This window comes from Leptonychotes weddellii, chromosome 4, assembly GCF_054177405.1.
Source record: "Leptonychotes weddellii isolate Sample4059 chromosome 4, ASM5417740v2, whole genome shotgun sequence".
Classification (NCBI taxonomy): domain Eukaryota; kingdom Metazoa; phylum Chordata; class Mammalia; order Carnivora; family Phocidae; genus Leptonychotes; species Leptonychotes weddellii.
In genome coordinates, this window is record NC_138372.1 from 38515552 (window position 1) to 38539002 (window position 23451).

At 44.5% G+C, this 23451-nt stretch overlaps 1 protein-coding gene across 1 annotated transcript in view; it reads right to left on the bottom strand.

Annotated features, from left to right (window-relative positions):
- Positions 1-18030: 18030 nt before the first annotated feature.
- COA7 (cytochrome c oxidase assembly factor 7) overlaps positions 18031-23451 on the bottom strand; it is a 16382-nt gene continuing 10961 nt past the window's right edge. The window contains exon 3 of the mRNA XM_006730718.3: positions 18031-19307. Within this exon, the coding sequence (XP_006730781.1) occupies positions 18859-19307 (449 nt within the window). The 3' untranslated portion in view covers positions 18031-18858. The remainder of the gene's footprint in view (positions 19308-23451) is intronic.

Here is a 23451-nt window from a genome sequence, read left to right on the forward strand (position 1 = left end):
TCGGCGAGGCCTTTCTCCCAGGAGGAGGGAGCTTCCTTTGTGAAACCTTCATTTTCAAAACCTCCAGCCCAGGGTTCCCAAACCCCGCCTTCTCTCCCGGCTGCCGTGTGTTACCATGGAGACCGTAAGCCCCTCGCGGCTCCCTGCTGTTCGGAACCCTTCCCCCTCCTCCATCTCTCCCAGCTCTTTCTCCCGCAGCTGCAGATTCCCCAGGGCTGATAAGCTCCCGAACTTCCCGAGGACAGGAATTATCCCGGTATGAAATCGGGGAAAACGGAGACCCAGAGAAGGGGAGGGGCCTGCCCCAGGCTGCACAAGGCGCCCGTCGCCCTCACCACAACCACCCTCCTGTGTGGCGGCGCGCTCCTACCCAAGGAGGCTTATTGTTCCTTTTTTTCTTCTTTCCGCATTTTTGGTAGTTTAGCTTTTTGTTCTAAGGAATTCAGAACAGGTTCTGACCAAATGCGGAGTGACTTGAAGTTCTGTCTTTACATTAGTGACTTCAAATCTATTCTTGGATAAGTTAAGTCCTTTGTGAACTGAAATAGTGCTGGATTGTAAAACCTGCCAAAAAGCTATTGCAGAATGTGCCCGCCCTGATTATGCTGATGCAACAAAGATAATCACATCTTAGAGCATTGCAATTTTCCAGAATGCATTAAGAAAAACAGTATAGGACCATGCAGAGTTTACACAACAAACGTCTGAGAATTTGGACACATTATGTATGCCAAGTAGTTAAAAGTGTTTCTATAACTCTAAAGGACAAGGGTATCAAAACCTTGGCATATGGAAAATAGAATTTATCCTGCAAAGCTGGATTCCAGTCCCAACCTGCTCATTTGGATCATCTTCTGCACATTACTCAGCCTGAAAGTGGAATACCACCCCCTTCTGTGTGATGGCTGTGCAGATGTGAAAGTACTTTGGAAGTTGTGATAAGCTCAACACATGTTATTTATTGTTATTAAATGAAGGCTGGAGAAAGATCTCCTAAATTTTTTCCCAAGGGCCTCCTATTGTCAGATTGTTAGATTCCGAAGTTTTCTATGATTAACATGTGTGATGCTAAAGGTCTAGATTCTAGAATCCTAAACCTGATTCTAATCCCAGAACCCTGTGAGTCTGACATTCTCTGATTCCATGCAAGTGTGAAGGCAAGGTCTGAAGGCCAGGGAGGGTGAAGACCCAGGTCAGCATTCTAGGCCCCTGGGGAGGAGCAGCTGTCCCTGCTGCCTGTCTGGGCTCACCCATGGAACCATAGCCTAATTCCCATCAGACCTGTCTTCAGCTCCTACCCTTCCTCCAACCAGCTTTCCTTGGGGCTTCATCACCTGTATTATCCATATTCATCACACATAGTCTCACATTAGGCCCAATTAAATCACTTTGCCAACACTGCAGGAATCAAAACCTCCCTTAATTATTAGGCCCAACAGAGGAGGCCCCCATTTAGGATGACTCCACCTGTCACCCCCCTTATCCCATACTCCAAGCACCATCCCCCAATCCCCCCACACCCATTAGCATAGCAGCTACAGGAGCATTCCTTTCTGCAGGTTCTGGTACATGGTGTTCCTCCCCAGTGGCCTCACAGGCAGCTGCTGACTCACCCCAGGTCGCTAATGCAGCAGGTATCCACGTATTTAGATGGGGCCGCTTCACTAGCTGCAGCAGCGTGGGTACATGTGAGCTTATACGTGTGGACAACACCAGGACACTAGCCCTGGGCTGTAGGCTTCAGACCTGGCTCCCAAGCCATGACTGTTAACAGGGTTACATTGAGCTAATACCTTTTTCTCTGTCTAAAGAGAATATTCTGGCCCTGTGAGCCTCACAGGGTGTTCTGAAGCTTCTGAACCAATGTGTCAACAGTAAATTGTTAAATTGTTAAAAAATGATGTGTTGTGATGAAAGTGATATCTAAATACAATATACCACTACAACGTTCATGGCCAAACGTTCATGGTCAGCCCCATACCAGCACCACCACCTAGCTATGTGACCTCAGGCAGGTCATTTTACTTTTCTGAACCTGTTTCTGCATGCATGCATGCGTGTGTGTGGTTTTTTGAGTGCTTAGTATATGCTGGGCACTGTGTCTGGCATGTTACATGGTTTACTCTATACCAGTCAGGATTCTCAGCTGCAAACAACTGAAACCATCTCTGGCAAAACTAAGCAAAAAGGAACTTTACTGGAAGGCTGCTGGATGGCTCACTGAAATGATGAGGAGACTAGAGAGCCAGACAGAAATCAGGAGTAGCTGGGCACAGCCAAAGTCCTCCGCAGGATCTGTCTGTTTAGGACAGACTCCACTTCATGCTACGCGGCCACGTGCTACTCACCACTGCCCTGCTGGTCTCTTGTCCCCACTGCAGCCTCTTGACATAATCTCTGTCCTCACCTCTCTGCCTAACTCCCACTGGACTCAAAGCCCTGGGGGGTGGGGAGGGGATAGACTCGGCCCAGGCCAGACCCACGTGGGTCAGGGGAAGAGTTGCTGCCCCCCTCAGCTTCCATATAGCTTGGAATTCCTCCAAATAGGCAAAGTATCTGGATGCTGGACAGCCATACGTGGTCAATGTCCACCAAAGGCTTCAGCAATCTTGAGTCAGGGAATGTTGCATTTTACAGAAGAGACTGTCTCTGAAGGGTTTGCTTACTGGTCACCCAGCAGGTAAGTGGGTACATTAACACTCACCTCACAGGAATGGAAGGAACAAATGGATGTAGGTAGTCAGCAAATATTAATTCCCTTTTCCCCCTGAGTAATAGATCTTGCTGGGAATGTTTGCTCAGCCATGGGGAAGGCTTTCAAAGACTTGTTCACATTCCCTCTGACTCTGGAGCTGGCCCCTAACTTCCTGGCAATACCCACAATTGTAGTTTATACCAAGGGATTGATTCCTATGCACACAGATCATCATCACCATCATCATCATATTGCCTTTGGCTCACTGGAGCCTCACAAAACCCGAGTTAGGTATTACTTGAGTTTACCATATGAGAACACAGGGGCTCAGAGAGGTTAAGTGACTGTTTCAAGCTCACAAAGCAAGTCAGAGCCCAAATCATATCCAGGTCTCCTGTTTCCAGGGTCTGCTCTCTTACATGGCCTCTGTTTCAAAGAAGCAGGCTGAAAGCAGGACATTCAGGATTCAATATAGACACAGAATGCCATGGCAGGAAGAGGCCTCAGAGTCTTTGCATTCTTTCTCCCTTTTTACTAATGGGAAAGCTGAGGCCTAGAGAGAAGTGCCCTGCCCAACTTCACACAGCACCGTCTGTGAAGCCTCTGTACAAGAGCCAGGGTTTGAATACAGCTCTCTTGCCTCTCAGTTTAGTGAGAATTGCCCACACGGCTAAGGAAGCTCGTTTGAAACTTGATGTAACTAAGATGGACAAAAGGGGGAGTACATGGCCCACCCAGCTGTTGGGATGAGGGCCTGGCTTAGGTGTGGGCCCAGAAGGAAGGACATAGCAGCAGGATGGCTGAGAAGTAGGAGGGTTTGAACCTCCAGAAAATCCTGTTCTCTCATAATCAGGAAATATCTCCAAACGTTAAGAGCCAATTATCTCATCCTGGTTGGAACGGACTGATACAGACTTAAATTTGTGGGTTATTAGAATAGTTGGGAGGAGGGATCTGAAGGCAATTAGATTAGACCTGGACAGATCAAACTCATGTGGCCCAAAGAACTGGACAGTCTGTGATCATTAGTACCTTCATCTGAGGCCCACACCCAGACACTGGGAATTTCCATCTGCCTTGGCCCTTGAGGCAGCGTTCCTACCACACAGGGGGCCCCTCCTCCCCTCCTGACTCCTTCCAGAGTCAGCTCAGATTGCATTCCTCTAGGAAAATTTTTTGATTCTTATGCTGGGTTGGGACCTACCCTGGTCTCCCACAGCCCCTACAGCTTTCCTATGTATGTCACATCCGTGACCATACTGGGTTGTCACTGTCTATGCGCCTGTCTCCTCCATTACAGACTGTTAACTCCAGCGTATGGAAGTCTGCTGCAGAGAGGCCTCAGCAAATGTTAGCTAACTGAGGGAGTGGATGGAGAAAAAGGGAAGAGAACACCCAGGAACACAGTCCTTACCTCAGTTCCTCCTCTATTCCCACTCTAAACTCCAAGCTAAGAGACATCAGTCTCTGTCCCATCCTAATTCCTGGATTTAGTTTCTGGATCCAGTTTCTTTGATAATGAAGCCTCAACTCTCTCCCAACTAACTCTGACCTGGCTTCCCCTGCTCCTGACCAGCTACGAGGACCCTGAGTTGCCTTCAGTCTAATGTCCCCAGAAAGTGAACTCTAATCCTGAGAGCCCCATCTGTAGGTAGCTTTCTGGTCAGCAGCTTTGCCAAGCTACCCTAGAAGAAAGGACATACAGGAGCCACAGACTGGCATGCCCTCTGGGCAGGCCCCGACATAGACATTGAGGACACAGAATTGAACAAGGTAGTCTACTGGGGTCTTGAATATGCAAGGTATTTGAGACATATCTCAAAGGAAAGTGGACAAATGCAGAAAGGAAAAGGCATCTCAGTGTGAAGTTGACAAAAACCCATGAGCCAGCCAGGTGCCCATAAATGAGAAGCTCTAGCAGCCAACTCGGTCTTTACTGGGCTGTTATAGGGCACTAAGCTAGGGTATATGGGAGTTAGAGTCTGAATCAGAGGCCCAACATTGAGGTAAAACTAAGCAAGGAAGATGCCAGAACATGTAGAAGGAGGTGTTTTAGGGAACCGGTTCCATCAACATTCCTGAACGTACTAATATTCTAACACACTCATGTTCCAGCACACTGCATTCTGTCACCTCGCCATTTCATTATGGGTGACATTCCACCCCTGCAACATTCCTCTCTGCCATTCCAATGTTCTGCCCCACCAACATTCCTCCATACCACCACTCCAACATTCTCAAATACCAGCACAATAGGAACTTCCAACCTTCCAACTTCCTTCTACTAAAAGCACTTATTTGTTTCTTGGTTCACTTATACCAATGGCTCTTAATATTTGGGAGAACACAAACTCTTTTAAGAAATTATTAAAATCTCTGTCTCCTTCTTGCCCAGGAAAAAAAAACATATATGTACATAAATTTTGCATATCATTTCAGATTTCCAGTGACCCTCAGCAGGGTCCATGAACTCTAAGGTAAGAACTTTAATTTTACCCTGCCTTAATCCAGAAAGACATTTAAAATAAAACAAGATCTAAGTTTAAGATGGGATAAGATAGAAAAAAAAAAAAACATGGTAGGGACAAAGTGGAGCCTGGAATGATGCAAAAAGTGCAGAACATAGTGACCTACACACTAAATTTGTATCCCACATATTTAGCTCTAAGACTTCCAGCAGCCAAGGTAAAAAGGGAAACCTGTTCACTTGCACAGTTCACAGTGTTCGTAAGATAAAAACAAACCACTTACTCTTTAGGGGACATACAACTATTCTTGGTATAAAGACCAGACAAGAATTTCTCCTGAGATCCTCATAAAGAATGATGTAATGGACCACGGCCTCAACAGGGCTCCCTCACAATAGACTCAGAGATGTGTTCTGTAGTACAGTGACCAATTCGTGTCAATTGGCCTGACACTTTCTCAGTTGGGTTTTTTTTTTTAAGATTTATTTATTTTAGGGCACCTGGATGGCTCAGTCGGTTAAGCGTCTGCCTTTAGCTCAGGTCATGACCCCGGGGTCCTGGGATTGAGCCCTGCATCGGGCTCCCTGATCAGCCAGGAGCCTGCTTCTACCTCTTCCTCTGCCCCTCTCCCTGCTTGTGCTTTCTTGTGCTCTCTCTCTCAAATAAGTAATCTTAAAAAAATTTTTTTAAACCCCAAAACCAAAAGATTTATTTACTTTATTTTTTTTAAAGATTTTATTTATTTATTTGACACAGAGAGAGAGAGAGAGAGAGGCAGACAGAGGGAGAGGGAGAAGCAGGCTCCCCGCTGAGCAGGGAACCCAATGTGGGGCTCAATCCTAGAACCGGGATCATGACCTGAGCTGAAGGCAGACGCTTCACCAACTGAGCCACCCAGGTGCCCCAAGATTTATTTACTTTAGAAAGAGAGAGTGAGTGTGTGTGTGTGTAAGAGAGCAGGGGGAAGGGCAGAGGGAGAGGGAGAGAGAGAATCTCAAGCAGACTCCCTGCTGAGCGTGGAGCCCCAAATGGGGTTCAATCCCAGGACCCCGAGAGCATGACCTGAGCCGAAATCAAGAGTTGATGCTCAACCAACTGAGCCACCCAGGCCCCCCAACATTTTCTCAGTTTTAACACTGAAAGTCTTGTGTCCCATGAGTCCCTTTGGTCCCAGACAAACTGAGATGGTTGACCACCTTATTTGTTATAGTTCAGTCAAAGCTTACCTAGGGTAAGATTCTAAGGTATCATGTATAATGAAAATATCCTTGGAAGTCCTTTCAATCATTCAACAAGTAAAGTACAGAACCATCACTCAATAGCACAGCCAATTTTTCCTCTAGTAATACAACAGACTGCTGTTTCTTTGATGGTATATCTGAAGAGACTGGCTTGCCTTAAATACTAGAATCATACTCAGTGTGGCAAAATGTGCACAAACTAAGGATTTTATGAGGCATGGAGGAACTGATACCAATGGAAGGAACAGCAGATTTACCTTTCCCATAACACACCATTCTGGGGAATATGCTAAATGAGTGAAATAATACTTAATATATTATTGGTCTTTCTCCTCCCATCTGTCTCTTTTTATTCACAGCAAGTAAAATTGAATTTCTGTAAGTTAAAAAAAAAAAAACAGGACCTATCTCATAGGGTTGTTGTGAGAATTAAGAGTTAATATTTATAAAGTACTTGAAAGAATACCTGGTACAGAGTGTTTGCTCTCATTGTTGTTAAATATGGATATGCTGGTGGGGCACCTGGGTGGCTCAGTCATTAAGCGTCTGCCTTCGGCTCAGGTCATGATCCCAGGGTCCTGGGATGGAGCCCTGCATCGGGCTCCCTGCTCGGCGGGAAGCCTGCTTCTCCCTCTCCTTCTCCCCCTGCTTGTGTTCCCTCTCGCGCTGTGTCTCTGTCAAATAAATAAATAAATCTTAAAAAAAAAATATGGATATGCTGGCACTCCACTGTATGTCCTACAGCAATCCTGGGTATTAAGTTGATGGCAATTTGGGAAAGATACTCTGTGGCAGGGATGAGAATTAGGACCCCAGCCCTTGGTAGTTCCAACTTCATGGAGGGTATAACACTTCCTAAACTTCTAGAGTTGTTAAGGGACTGCCTGCCTTCAGACAGTTCTCCCCAGCTACTGGGGAGAGGTCTTAGGTGTGAGTGGCCAGAAGACATCCTGGTGAGGGTTTTGCCCCTCTTAGTCCACTCCTTGACTTGGAAGATCCCCAAACACCAGCGAGAGGATAATAGCTCACCAAGCTCCCTCAGAGTCCAGATCACACACCCCTCCCATGCGGTCTGTGCTGGTCTTGGCGGGGAGCCCAGGCTAGCTGGGGTCTGTTCAGAGGCCTGGCATGAGGACTGAGCTGTCTGCCACACAGACCAATGAACTACCAAATGGGAAAACAGTTTGTACACTGTGAAGTGCTGTTCAGGTAAGAGACCAGGATTAGTATATAGTGGTGCTGAGTTCAGAGTCCAGAGAGATGCTGAGACTGGAGCTTGGGCAGTGACCACAGGATGAAAGGAGGGAGCAAACAGGTAATTATTTCAGAAGGCCTGGAGTGAGACACACTTAATACTTAATTATGCCAAGGTCAACAAAAGGCAAGAAATCCCAAGCAGCTGGGTTCCTGAATCCTTCTCCAGGCAGAGCGCACATTTCCCTGAGAATCTCAGAGAGGAAAGAAATAATAATTACTTGATTAGTTTACCAAAAATTCACCAGATGCCTACTCTGGTCTATGCACTGTGCATAATGGACATGATGTCTGACCTAACTCCTAAGGTGGGATCTCCTTGAAACTTCCTTGACTGTTGGCCACATTCCAACTCCATCACTTACCAACTCTGTGATCAGCAAGTCACTTACCTCTTCTAAGCCTCAGTTTAAATATCTATTAAATGAAAATAATGCTAAATAATACCCACATCATAGGATTGTCCTGATGATTAAACAAAACAATAACTAACAAACATATACAGTGCTTAGCATGTCTGACACTAAGTGTTTTTCGTATGTAAACTCATTCAATAAAAATAACCCCAAGAGGTAGGTACCATTCTCACCTTTTCCAGTTGATGAAAAGGAAGCACACAGAGGTCAAGTAATTTGCCCTAGATCATAGAGTTAATCAGTGGTGGAGCCAGGACTGAACCCAGGCAGTATGGTTCCAGAGCCTGTGTTCTTGACCACTCTACCAGCCTTCATTTCTTTTTTTCTTTTTTTCAATAAGCTCTATGCCCAGTGTGGGGCTTGAACTCATGACTCCAAGATCAAGAGTCACATGCTCTACTGACTGAGCCAGCCAAGAGCCACTATCCTTCATGTTTTCAATGAAGTGCTTAGCATAATTCCTTGCACGCAGTAAGCACCCAGCTGATATTAACTGCCATTATTATGACTATATTTTTAACAGCTTTACTGAGGTATATTTTACACATTATGATTATGTTTTGACTATTAGGAAACACTTTCTCACACTGAGCTGAAATATGCCTCAGATCATCCCCCTCCTCTGTGGGTTCCAGTTCTACCCCCAGAATCTCCTGAAAGCCCGTCTTCTCCCTTGCCCCATTCCAGTCTGTTACAGATTTTCAGTCACAGGCCAGACCTGCAATCTGGCCTCTTTCCTGTCTGGTGGTGACTCAGCCTTGGTCCATAGGGATTGACAAGCCTCTGACACATCCCAGGATCACTGTAGGTCAGGGACAGCGGCCTCCTACCTCAGAGCATAGAACCTACATCAAGAAACCACATAACCTGTAGGCCCAGTGAAATGAAAATGAAAATGCAAGGTTCCTTGTTAAGAAATTATTAAGAATTTTAAGGCTGTAACAGCGGAGCACTAAACCAAGCGTGGAGCTCTATAAAAATGAATGAAACCAGCCTGAGTAGCATCCTGTCTCTCTGGCTCTTCACCACCCACCCCACCTTCAGTCCATCCAGCCACGCTCCTGAGAGGCTGAGCCTGGAAAGCTCCTGGCATACCTGAGGAACACAGGAAACATTTGGCACCAGAAGAGTTAAAGCCCACTTGGAAAATCTTTAAAAAAAAAAAAAAAAAAATGAGACGCCTGGATGGCTCAGTCTCTTAAGCGGCTGCCTTCAGCACGGGTCATGATCCCAGGGTCCTGGGATCAAGTCCCACATCGGGCTCCCTGCTCAGCAGGGAGCCTGCTTCTCCCTCTCTCTCCCTCTGCTTGTGCTCTGTCAAATAAATAAAATCTTTAAAAAAAAAAAAGCCCACTTGGGCTCTGGAGTCCATCAATTAGCCTAAGTCTACCTTGAACCTCTCTGGCTGTAAGAGTTAGTCTGCCCACTTCCCCCCTGGCTCCCTTTGTTGGAGGCAGCCCTATGGGTTTAGTGGATGGTAATACAAATACCAGATTAGGATCTGGGGACCTATCATTGCCTTGCTGGGCAACTGGAGGAATTTCATGTCCTCTCCGATCTCAGTTTTCCTGTCTATTAAAGTGAAATGGTTGAATTCAATATCAAATTAAATATTCTTTCACTGAGCACTGCCCAGGCATGTTCACATCATAGTGATCCTATCATTAAATTGAGCACTTATTATTCACCAGACACCATTACATTACCAGACACATTATACCATTGTACATTCCTTGGTTTGATCCTCATGACAATCTAATGAGATATTTTTCAGAACTCTAGAATTTAAACTTGACAGGAGTAGTGATGTTTGTCTTTTTTTTTCATGATGTATCCCCAACTGCTAGAATAATGCCTGGCATATAGTAGGTGTTCAAAAGCCATTTGTGGAACAAATGAATGAGGAAAAAGTCCAGAGAGGCAGTGATGTGATTTGTCCAGGGTGTTAGTTAGAAAATCCACAGCCAGGATTCTAATCCACACCTACCTGGCTCCAAAGTCTATGCTTATGCTTTTCCACCCGCCATATGGGTGTGATTCTCATTTTATAGATGAGGAAACAGACTCAAGCAAATGGAGCTCCTCTCCATCATCTCTACTGCCTCTCTGATCTTGTGGTTCTAAGCGCCTGGGCCCCACCCTGCTGGAGTAATATCACTTTGAAAGCTAATGCAGTTTGTCACTTCTGCCGAAGATTCTTCTCAGGCCTCAAGAATAATATTCTTCTCTTTTCACAAAAGCAGGGTCACTGGCATAGGCAGCTCAGGTTCGAATCCTGCTCTGCTACATATTGTTGTGATCTTGGGCAATTTCTCCATATCTCTGAGCCCCCAATTTCCTCATCTGTAAAATGGGTTCCATACTTCCTAGACATCTCTGGATGTCTCCTCCTCCAGAAGGTGCTCTGCACACAGTAGGCCCTTAGTGAATGTAGCTGTAATTACTCTAGCCCAGAGCAGCTTCACGGTCAAAGTCTGCTGCCACTGATGACTGCTGGGGCCACCTAGGAACTGATTGGAGGCCACGGGCTCAGCGAGAGTAGGGCCAGCTGCTATTCTTGGAGCTGATGGAATTCAGCTGGTTTCAAGTTCCCTCAGAAAGCCCTGGCCCAGGCAGCTTGGCTGGTTATGTGAGCACTGAGATCTGACCTCAGCATGTTCTCCTGGGCTCTCTACATGGCCCAGACTGGAGAGAACCTTGGGGCACAGAGCACGCTGCAGGGAGACCACGTCCTCCTAAAGCTGACATCGGCCTTTTAACTCTTGTTCATCAGCATCTCTTTGGTGCCCAGAAGAACCCTGGATGCTGTTTTGGGATCTCCCAGAGATTGTAGAAAGTTTTCAACCTCTGGAAGACAGGCAGCCTCAGGAAGTGGGAAAAGGGGTCAGGAGACACGCAGGACTCGTTTAATCCCAGCTGTACTCCTCTCTGGGTCTGTGTCTTTTTACATGTCACTTTGTCTATCTGAGCCTCAGTTTCTTTGCCTGAGAGCTCCTCAGAGGGCTGCTGAGAGGATTAGAACATCTGGCACATAGTAGACGTGAGCTCCTAAATGACAGAGAACTTGTTACATTCAACTCATTCTCAGTGTTTGTTGAATGGGTAATGAATTATGGAGGGCACTGAATGGAAATGCCTTATTGGGTTCCCATCTTTCACCAGACTCATCCCTGACCACAATCCTCATGTAGAATCAGTTTCCCCTGCATCAGCCCTGACAGGTGGGCATCTCCTATTGGCTTGCATATCCTTGTGATAGGAAACTCACCTCTTCCTAAGGCTTCCATCCATCGTTTCTAGTTCTGAGGTCTGTCTCCTTGCAGCTTCCATCCATCGGGCCTAGGTTTGCTCTCTGGAGCTATACAGAACAAGCCTGGCTCCGCTTCCAGAAGACAGTCCTCCAGTGATTTATTACACAATTACAATGTGCCAGGCATTAAACTAGGCATCTCCCTTACTTTATCTCATTTAACCCTTCAACCTTCACATTAGTCCTGAAAAGTAAACATTATCTCTACTTCAGTGATAAGGAAAATGAGGCTCAGAGGTAGCAGAACACATTTGTATGTGGCAGAGAAATGATTTAAATACAGATCCTTCTCCAAAATGCTACCTTTTCAATGTTCAATTGATCCACTGGAAGACAGAATTTGTGCCCCAGAGTCCCTTCCCTTTCCTTTAGTAAAGATTTTTTATGTACCTTACCTGTACCAGATCCTGAACTAGGCACTGGGAAGAGAGATGAGTCAGACATAACCCATACCCTTGAGGCACTTACAGCCTGTCCCAAACCTACTGAAAAAAGCCAAGAAGTACAAGCATGGTCAGAGCACCACAGACCCTGGGGATCAAGGAGGGTTTCCCGGAGAAGGTGACATTTGGGCTGAGTATTGAAGGACTATTAGGAATTGGCTAGGCTTGTGTCAAGGAGGGTAAGAAAGCAGATGCTTTGGTGGAACTGCTGTATAAAAAGCTGAAGCTGTGGAGCCCAGTCTGCAGAGGATCGTGGTGCCAAACCAAGGAGCTACGACTACAAACCACGTGAGTGGATCATCTGCTTTAGTATGTGTAAGAATCTCCTGGGGTTTGCTTATTTAAAATCCAGATTTTTGGGGCGCCTGGGTGGCTCAGTCAATTGAGTGTCTGACTCTTGATTTCCGCTTAGGTCGTGATCTTGGGGTTGTGGGATGGATCCCCGTTTTGGGCTCCGCACTCAGCAAGGAGTCTGCTTGGGATTCTCCCTCCCTCTGCCTCTCCCGCTTGTGCTCTCTCTAAAATATTTAAATAATTTTTAAAAAAGATTTTATTTATTTGACAGAGAGAGACACAGTGAGAGAGGGAACACAAGCAGGGGGAGTGGGAGAGGGAGAAGCAGGCTTACCGCTGAGCAGGGAGCTCCACATTTGGCCCCCTGCTCAGTGGGGAGTCTGCTTCTCCCTCTCTCTCTTCCTTTCCCTCTGTGTGCTTGCTTTCTCTCTAATAAATTAATAACTAAATCCTTAAAAATAAAATAAAATAAAGACACTGTCCTGAACACAGCCCGAAAAAGTACTGATCCATCATGTGTCAGCTCCAGCTTAGACAGGACCTTTTCTTGATGAGCAGCTTCAAAAACAGTACACCCCTGTGGCTTACAGTTCCTAGATATGAAGATGAGCTTGGACCCGATTTGTCTTGGGGTGGTTGGAGGCTGCTAAGGTGCCACACTGCGCTGTTCATCTCAGCAAGCAGCCACTGATGGTCTAGCATGTGCCCAGCCTCATTCTGGGCACTGAGGATAGAGATGAAGCCAATCAAGTCCCTATTCTCCAGGAACTCACAGTCTTGTGGAAAGTGGAGGCCTCAATACACAAATGATAATAGTGTGATCAGCGCTGTGATGGATGAAATTCAGGGCAGAGAAAGTCTCTAACCAGCCTAGGTGATAAAGGGAATGCTTCCAGAGTGTTAAAAGATGAAGAGTATTCTACTTAAAATGTAGAAGGGGCAGGGGCCCTCGCTCTCTGGCCCCAGTGTTGGGGAGAGAGTCAGGGATGGGGATCGGGACTTGGGAGGGGTGATAAATAAAAATAAAAAATGAGGGGCGCCTGGGTGGCTCAGTTGGTTAGGAGACTGCCTTCAGCTCAGGTCATGATTCCAGGGTCCTGGGATCGAGCCCTACATCGGGCTCCTTGCTCAGCAGGAATCCTGCTTCTCCCTCTCCCACTGCCCCCTGCTTGTGTTCCCTCTCTCGCTGTCTCTCTGTCAACTAAATAAATAAATAAAATCTTTAAAAAAAATAAAAAATAAAAAAATAAAAAATGAAAGGTAAAAGGGCATTCCAGAGAGAGCAACCAGCATCATAAATGGTTGGCAGTAAGAAACAGCCTGGGTGTTTTCTTTTCTTCTTTTTTTCTTTCTTTTTCTTTCTTTTCTTTCTTTCTCTCTCTTTTTTTGGCAGTGGTGCAGAGACTACAGGCAGCTCCCAAGTTAGGAAGAAGATGGAGCTAAATATGGAGGCTGGGAACATATCATGGGGGTGGAGAGACTTATACGTTAGGCAAAGAATTTTGGCCTTTCCCCTTTAGACAGTGGGGAGGCCTGATTTATAAACTGTAATACAATCACCATTCCTTAAGCCTGGGAAGGGGCACCAGCTGGGAATAGTTTCCACTCCAGGCCCAGGCAGGTGCAAGTCTTCTCAGTGACTCTCTCCCCACTGGGGCAGCGGTGGGGGAGGGAGGAGGCGGGCCCCACCCCTTCTCTGGGCCTGTCTCCAGCAGCTGTTTTATGCCCCGAATACCTCTAGAGAGCCTCACCATCAGCTCCCTGGATATTAAAAGAATGGCAGCAAAGGCAGACCGTCTTAAAAGCTAGACTCCCTCACAAGTTAACACCACCATGTGGAAAGAAAACAATTATCTAATCATAAAATATGGTCCCATAAAAATCTTTTAAAAGAAACATTAATCATTCTCTGATAAGAGCTCCTATTTAATTCTCCTAACAACCCTAGAAGGCATCGTCATCCCCATGTGATAGGTGACAAAACCAAGACCCAGAGGTCAGATAAACTTGTGCAAGGTCACTCAGCCAATAAAAGGCAAAACCCAGATCAGAATCCAGATTAAGACCTTTAGATCTAAGAACTGGAAAAAGCCTGGTACCCCCCCATCCACCAACCCTAATATAGAATTTAAAATGAGAAATCTAAACTGTAACATCAATGTCAGGAAGCCAAAAATGTTTTCACTTTTCCCCCCAACGTGATTACTTGATGCTTTTTAAAAATACAAAATAATTTTATTAATTTATATTTTCTCATTCTTTGTTAGGTGCCCTAATCACTCATGCTTAGTACGCCTTTGACTAATCCAGAGTTGCCCACATCTGTAGGATCTGAAATCTAGGCATTTGCCCTCTGCCATGTTGCCTCTCAATTTTTTTTTCTTTTTTTTTGAGAGGGAGAGAGAAAGGTGGGGAGGGGCAGAGGGAGAGAATCTTTTTTTTTTTTTTTTTTAAGATTTATTATTTTAAGAGCACCTGGGTGTCTCAGTTGGTTAAGTATCTGTCTTTGGCTCAGGTCATGATTCTGGAGTCCTGGGATTGAGCTCCATGTCCTCACTGGGCACCATGCTCAGCAGGGAGTCTACTTCTCCCTCTCCCTCTGCTCCCCACCCCCTTATGCTCCTGCACTCTCTTTCAAATAAATACATAAAATCTTTATAAATTTTTTTTAAGGGCGCCTGGGTGGCTCAGTTGGTTAAGCGATTGCCTTCGGCTCAGGTCATGATCCTGGAGTCCCTGGATCGAGTCCCGCATCGGGCTCCCTACTCGGCAGGGAGCCTGCTTCTCCCTCTGACCCTCCTGACCCCCCCCCCCACCATGCTCTCTCTCTCTCAGTCTCTCTCTCTCAAATAAATAAATAAAATCTTTAAAAAAAAATAAAAAATTTTTTTAAAAAGACTTACTTATTTTAGAACGAGAGAGCACAGGGAGAGGAAGAGGGAGAGAGAGAATCTCAAGCAGACTCCCCACTGAGCACAGAGACCGAAGTGAGGCTCAATCTCATGACCCTGAGATCATGACCTGAGCCAAAATCGAGTCAGACACTTAACCAACTGAGCCACCCAGGCGCCCCTACCTCTCAAAATGTTTTCAAGCAATTTCATAAAACTTCAACAAATTGGGGCGCCTGGGTGGCTCGGTTGGTTAAGCGACGGCCTTCGGCTCAGGTCATGATCCTGGAGTCCCGGGATGGAGTCCCACATCGGGCTCCCTGCTCAGCGGGGGGTCTGCTTCTCCCTCTGACCCTCTTCCCTCTCGTGCTCTCTGTCTCTCATTCTCTCTCAAATAAATAAATAAAATCTTTAAAAAAATAGATAAAAAAATAAAAAAAAACTTCAACAAATTAAAATGCAATTTATTTCTAATTTTTTAAAAAAATGTACCAAACAGTTCAAAAAAGTTTTTTGTCCCCATCCCCACTCACAGGCTCCAAATCAATATGAATGGCACCCCCTGTCCACCCAAGTGCCCAGGCTGGAAATTTCGGTTCTTTTTAAATCCCAAGCTGTTTCCACCATCCTCCCACCCCCACATTATTCTCCCATCCATTTTCTACACTAGGGTGATCTAATTTCCTGCTCAAAACCCTTCAGTGACTCTGCATGACCAACAGGATAAAATCCAAATCACTAGACCCTCCAGCCTTCCCCTCCCTCCCTCTCTGAAACTCTTGCTTCCCTTTCTCACAACACTGAGCACTGCACTGTGAAATTTTAGTGAGAACACTAATGAGAACACAAACCACTAGTCAATTACGAAACTTCGTCTTCATTAGACCATCCAGCCCAAGCCTGGCACAGAGAAAAAACATTAGAAATAGTTGCTAATGATGATTCAAACGCCTGCTAGTCAGAAGACACAGTAATGAGTAGCTTGCTGTGACCAGAATCTGAAAACCCGCTTTCAAGCCTTGCCTCAAAGGTTGCACAAAAGTGAGAAACTCAACCATGCTGGCTCTCATCAACCCATTCCTTCCCAGAGCAACCTGGGCATGAAACGGCCTTGGACCTTTCTGGACCTTTCCAGACGGTAAATTATTGCTCTTTACATTTTAATACCTTTTGTGAAATGTTACATTTTGAAACTGTTAATGCTTACTCCATGTTTCCAACCCCATCTCAATATATGATCCAAAGTAGGCAGGCACCTTGGGTCCCAGGCAGGAACTGGTCCATTAAAAAAATAACCCAGCACATCTGCCACCAGAAATCAAATTAACTCTTCAAAATTACAAAACCAATGATTTAACTGGAAAGATGCGATTCTTTAAAAAGTAATTAAGCAACAACACTATTGGGCCAAAGAATGCTAGTAGGCTGTAAAGGACAGTGAGGGGTAATTGTTTCCTCTGCCATGTTCCAAACTGCATTTCATGTAAACATATTGCTTTTATAAACAAAAACTTCAAACCTTGCATTAAAAAAAATTCAATGTTTACATTTTTTAAAAACTGGGTAAAATACACATAAAATTTACCATCTTAACCATTTTTTTTTTTTAAGATTTTATTTATTTGAGAGGGAGAGGGAGCAGCAGACTCCCTGCCAAGCAGATAGCCCAACGTGGGGCTCGATCCCAGGACCCCGAGATCACAACCTGAGCCAAAGGCAGACGCTTAGCCAACTGAGCCACCCAGGTGCCCCATCTTAATCATTTTTAAAGGCACAGTTCAATAAAGAACTTTCACATTTTTGTGCAAGTAATTTCCAGAACTTCTTCATCTTGCAAAATTCAAACTCTGTACCCATTAAACATAAACCCCCTTTTTCCCTTTCCCTAGCCTGTGGCAACCACCATTCTGCTTTGAGTTTAGACACCTCACATAATTGAAATCACACAGTATGTCTTTTTGTGATGTCTGTTTCACTTAGCGTGTCTTTTAGGTTCATCCATGTTGTAGCATGTGTCAGATTTTCCTTCCTTTTAAGGCTGAGTGTTATTCCATTGTATGTATACACATTTTGTTTATCCACTCACCTAGACATTTGGGTTGCTTCTTCCTTTTGGCAATTGTGAATGCTGCTATGAACATAGGTATACTCAGAAATGGAACTGCTAGATCCTACAGTCATTCTAGGTTTAATTTTTTGAGGAACTGCTATATTGTTTTCTGTAGTGGCTAAACAATTTTACATTCCCGCCAACAATGTATAGGGTAATTCTAATTTCTCCACATCCTTGCCAATGCTTGGACTGGCAGCCAATGCTTGGATAAAACAGCCACCCTGACAGGTGTGAGATAATTATCTCATGTTTTTGATTTGCATTTCCCTAATTATTAGTGATGCTGAGCATCTTTTCTTTTTTTTTTTAATTTTTTAAAAAATATTTTATTTATTTGACAGAGAGAGACACAGCGAGAGAGGGAACACAAGCAGGGGGAGTGGGAGAGGGAGAAGCAGGCTCTCCGTGGAGCAGGGAGCCCGATGTGGGGCTCGATCCCAGGACCCTGGGATCATGACCTGAGCCGAAGGCAGACGCTTAACGACTGAGCCACCCAGGCGCCCCCTGAGCATCTTTTCATATGCTTGTTGGCCTACAGAGTTTATATTAAACAAAACAAAAGCTACTTCACATTTAAAAAATAAACTCACTTTTTAAAACTTCTTGTCCGCTTCTGGGAAAGTCCCTCTCCTCTATCAACTTGAGAAGCTGGCAGGCTGTGCTTACAAACCTTCATCCACACAGCAAGCCTTCCTTCTAGGACAGCTGGAAAACTGGAAGCCCAGAAACAGTAGGTGGTGACAGATCAGACCTGTTATTGCAGGAAAATGACAAGCTCGCCCCCTAGTGACAAGTTAGAAAGATAATAAAAAGAGCAAATGTTTATTTTAAAAAAGCACAACCACCATGTAGAACATAATGTCTACCTTACCCAGAATCTGGAGAGGAACTAATAACACAAACTATTAATCGACCAAAATAGTTTATTCACAGGGACAGTTAAAAAGGTTCAGTTCCAAGGGACAAAATGTGTCACAATATCCTTGCTTACAAATCCCTAGCTGAAGTTGCCTTGGGAATAATCTGCTCCTTAAGCATGGTGAGCAATGCCAGGGGAGTGGACTGGGGATGCTAACTGTCAACTGCGAATGCCTCCACTAAAGGCAGGCTTACGTTTCATCATCTTTGGCAACCCTTACATATAACGACCTTTAATTTTATGTTGTACGTCCCTCCTAATCTCTGTGAATTTATTGAAGATCTGACTCTAAAGGCAAAAAGGAAACCCACACCAATGATTACATAAGTCAGAGGGTGGCAGTTGTGACTATTTGACTTGTTCTTAGCTCCTTAAGCCCTCTATTATGTAAATCAAGATACTTTCTGATTTTCAAGCCCTCCCAACTAAAATAATAATAATAACAACATCTGATTCCTTCAGGCATTATGGCTGCTGATTTTTCCAACTTCCTGCTCTGTCTCCCCTCCGTACCCCCCCCAATCTCTATGGCTCCCTAGTTTGCTGTTTTTCACTGAGCTATAAGACTTTGAGAACAAAAATCCCGTATGTGCGTGCCTTCACAGAACACAACAGATAAAAAGAACACTGACTGAAATAAACATTTTAGGCTACAACCCAGTAGGTGACACTCTGGGTCAATGGGTCTATGTAACCAGAGCTACTGACATTAAGTCCCAAGTCTTCCTGCCCCAGCAGGTTGACCTTTAAGGGCTACATAAGACATAGGAGGTGCCAGCCTCAAGATGTTTGTTGCTTAGGAATATGGACCACACTACCCAAATGTCAAAGGCTGGACATTTTTCTGCTGTTCTTTGTGCAGCTGCCGGGCCCGATTTTTTAGTACCTCGGCCTTCGCCTCGTCTTTATCTACGCCATCCCCCAGCCTGTACATGCGGCTGGCATTGGCACAGGCCCAGATGTGGCCCAAATCACAGGCTTTCATTGAATATTTACATGCCAGGCCCATGTCCTTGGGAAAGCCAGGGGCACCCTGCAGGAACATGGCACTGAGATTGAAGCAGCTGGAGGCATAGCTGCCTTCGCAGGCCCTTGTGTAGTAGTCTCTAGCCTTCTCCAGGTCAGGCTGGCCGTCCTCATTGACCTGTCCATCATGTGCCAGGAGACCAACGTTGTGACACGCCTCCACAGACTTCTTTCCGGGCCTCTCACACGCCATCAGAAAGCAGCTGGAGGCAGCCTTCAGGTCCTGGGTCAGTCCACCTGGGAGGAGGGAAAGGGAAGAAAAAAATAAACCCAAGCCAGGGCAGAACCTGAATGTCTCAGGCCAATGTTAGAGAATAATTCTGAATAAAGTTCATATATTTTGATCTAAGGCAGCACAAAAGGAAGGTAGCCTGGTATGATGCACAAACCTTCCAGCTTTTTTAGCCTTGGAATCTTTTGTTCAAGTGATATCTTGTGAGATAGGCCACCCCTAAAGGAGCTGAAAAGTGGGGATTATAATAATAGCTACCTCATGGGGTTACAAGAACTTGTGATCTTATCAGCACTTCGTTCAATGTTCATTAATTTAAATGTATAATGAATACATATTATTTGCCAACCACTGTGCTAGGTTCTGGACAATAAAGAGACACTGTCCCTAACCTTGTGGATTTTAAGTCTAATGAAACAATTATTTAACAACCACACAACTAAATGTATGATTTTAAGTGTGACAAACATGTGGAAGAAAAGTACAGGATGTTATGAGAATGTATGAGGACTCTGACCTAGACCTGGGGATAAGGTCAAGAAAAGCCTCCCTGAAGAAGTGACATTTGAGCTATAATATAATGGAAAAAAAGAAGGAAAAAAATACGGGTTGAGGGTTGTTTAGGCAGCAGGAATAGGATACAAAGAGAAAAGGAGCTCATACGGCTAGAACCCAGAAATCACTAGGGAAAACAGGCTGTAGAGACAGGCAGGGGTCAGATCATGCAGGATCCTGTACTTATCCTAGGAGCAATGGGAAGCTGCTAAGAGGTGATTGTAAACAAAGGTGGTGACAGTGCTTAATCCCCATGTATGATTGATGTGAAATGTTGGGGCTCAGGAGCAAACGGTCAAGAAAGAATTTTTGAGGCATCTTCAGTGCAAAAAGGGTGGTTTTATTAAAGCACAGGGACAGGACCCGTGGGCAGAAAGACCTGCACTGGGGTTGTGAGGAGTGACTGATTATATACTTTCAAGTTGGGAAGGGGTTAGGGATGGTGTAAGTCTCTAAGGAATTTGGAAGCAAGGTTTCCAAGACCTTGAGGGACTAACTGTTGTTAGAAAGTGTCATTTACTATCTAGTAAAACCTTAGTCATGAGACCCTTCATGAGACCCTTCAGATGTGTATCAATGGGCCATATGCTTGGAGATTGATCTCTAACATGCATCTTGGGGAGTGGGGTAGAGATAAAGGATTGCTAACATATATCTTGGGGGGTGGGGTAGAGATAAAGGATTGCTAACAATTCAATTACTTCAACTTAGGAAGACAGCACAGCACAGTGGTTGACAGAAGCCTGGGCCCTGTAGCCAGAAAACCTAGGCTCCAGTCCTGGCTCCATTTCTTGTTGGCTGTGTGACCTTAGGCAAGTTACTTAACTTGTACATGCTGTTTTCCTCATCTGTAAAATAAGGATAACAGTATCTACACTTCATATGTCAGAAGCTTAAATGTGTTTTTACAAAGAACCTGGCACATAATAAGTGCTCAGGAAATATTATGGGTTTTTTTAATGCCCTAAAAGTTTACATTATTTACATTCTATTTGGTATCCCTAATTAGCCCAATAGTCATTCTATTGAAAATGAATTTATTTCATCTTCATTTTTAAAGATATTTTTGCTAAAGTCAAATTCAAGCAGTTCAAGGGCTGACAGTTTTTTCTTTCAGCCCTTAAAAGATGTTGTTCTTTTTCTTCTGGCTTATGTTGCTTCCGACGAGAAGTCATGGGTTGTTCTCACCACTGTTCCTTTCAGTGTCTTTCTCAGATTGCTTTTAAGATTTTCTCTTTACCTTTAGTTTTCACCAAATTGGTAATGATGTCTCTAGGTGTAATTTTCATTGATTATTCTGCTTGAGGTCACTGAGCTTCATGGATCTGTAGATTGATACTTTTCATCAAATTTAGAAATTTTTCTGCTGTTATTTCTTCAAATATTTTCCCCCCCAGTCTCTTCTCTTTCTGGGACTCCAATACACATATGTTAGAATGATGAATACTGAACCCCACAGGTTGAGGCTCTGTTCTTTTTTTTCCTTAGCACTTTATTTTAGATAATATCTATAATCCTATTTTCAAGTTCACCAATCTTTCAAATTTACTTTCTGAAATATCTATTTTGCTGTTAAGCCTGCCCAGTAAATTTCAATTTCAAATATTATGTTTCTCAATTACAGGATTTTTAAAAAAATTGTATTTGTTTTGTTTTGAAGATTTTATTTATTTGCGAGACAGAGAATGAGAGACAGAGAGCATGAGAGGGAGGAGGATCAGAGGGAGAAGCAGACTCCCTGCTGAGCAGGGAGCCTGATGTGGGACTCGATCCCGGGACTCCAGGATCATGACCTGAGCCAAAGGCAGTCGCTTAACCAACTGACCCACCCAGGCGCCCATAAATTGTATTTGACAGAGAGTGCGCACTCACACGCATAAGCAGGGGGAATGACAGAGGGAGAGGGAGAAGCAGACTCCCCACTGAGCAGGGAGCCTGACATGGGGCTCGATCCCAACACCCTGGGATCATGACCTGAGCCAAAGGCAGACACTTAACTGACTGAGCCACCCAGGCGCCCCTCATTTATAGGATTTTATTTGGTTCTTTTTAAGTGTCAATTTCACTAATGTGATTTCCCATCTGTTCACTTATTATGCCCATCTTTTATTTAAACCCTTAAAAATATTTATTATACCTGTTTTAACAGTTTTTTAAAAAAATATTTATTTATTTATTTATTTATTTATTTATTTATTTATTTGAGAGAGAGAGAGAGTGGGCACATGCCTGTGCATACACATAGGGTGAGGAGTGGAAAGAGAGGGACAAACAGAATTCACACTGAGTGTGGAGCCTGACGCAAGGCTCAATCCCATGACCCTGAGATCACGACCTGAGCCAAAACCAAAAGTTGGCTCAACCAACTGAGCCACCCAGATGCCCCTTATTATACCTGTTTTAAAATATTTAACTGTTAATTCCAACATCTCTGTCATATCTAGGACTGCTTTTGTTGTTGTTGTTTAGCAATTTCTTACTTTATGCGAAACACTGTAAATGATACTTTGTTCAGTCTGAATTTTGTTGTATTCCTTTGAAAATTGTTGAATTTTGTTCTGGCAGGTAGCTAACTCACTGGTGAATCAAGCCAAAATGTCTTTGGGACTTGTTTTTTTTTTTTTTTTTTAAAGAGAGAGATAGCAAGAGAGGGAGAGGAGAGGGAGAAGCAGGCTCCCTGCTCAGCAGTGAGCCCCATGTGGGGCTCAATCCCAGGACTCTGAGATCATGACCCGAGCCAAAGGCAGACACTTAACCAACTGAACCACCCAGGCGCCCTTGGGAATTGTTTTTAAGTTTTGTTAGAGCAAATCTAGAATAATCTTACTACTAAGGCATGGCCTTTTTGGAGTCTTAGTTGAATGTCTGTGAAATTCGATGTCTCTCCACTCTGGCTGATTGGAATTCAAACCACTCCAATCACTGTGACACATATGGAATCTCTTCTCAGTTCACAGCTCCCCAGTAGCTTTCCACTACAAGGTCTCTCAGTCTCCCTCTATGCATGTGCAGCTTAACTTTAGGCCAAAGACAAGAGCATCCCTATATGGATTTCTGGAGCACCTCCCTCTCCATCTGCCTTGCCCCCCACCCAGCTCATGTTCGCTTTCTCTCTCTCTCAAATAAAATCTGGAAGGAAGGAAGAGAGGAAGAAAGGAAGGACCTACACAGAGAAGGTGCTTAACCAACTGAACCATCCCTAAGTTTCTCAGTTTCACCTAGTTTCTCAGTAGCCTGAAAGATATCTGAAAAGATGTTCAGAATAACCACAGTATCTTCCACAGTTAAGAGGTTTATCAGTGGTTATATTATACCACAATGAACAGGGTTTATAATCCATTCAACCGGTCCACCAGTTGTATAGTTGGTCACAGCCCATACAGCTTCCTTTTGTGTCTTTTTTTTTTTTAAGATTTTATTTATTTATTTATTTATTTAAAGATTTTATTTATTTATTTGAGAGAGAGAGAATGAGAGAGAGCACATGAGAGGGGGGGAGGGCCAGAGGGAGAAGCAGACTCCCTGCCGAGCAGGGAGCCCGATGCGGGACTCGATCCAGGGACTCCAGGATCATGACCTGAGCCGAAGGCAGTC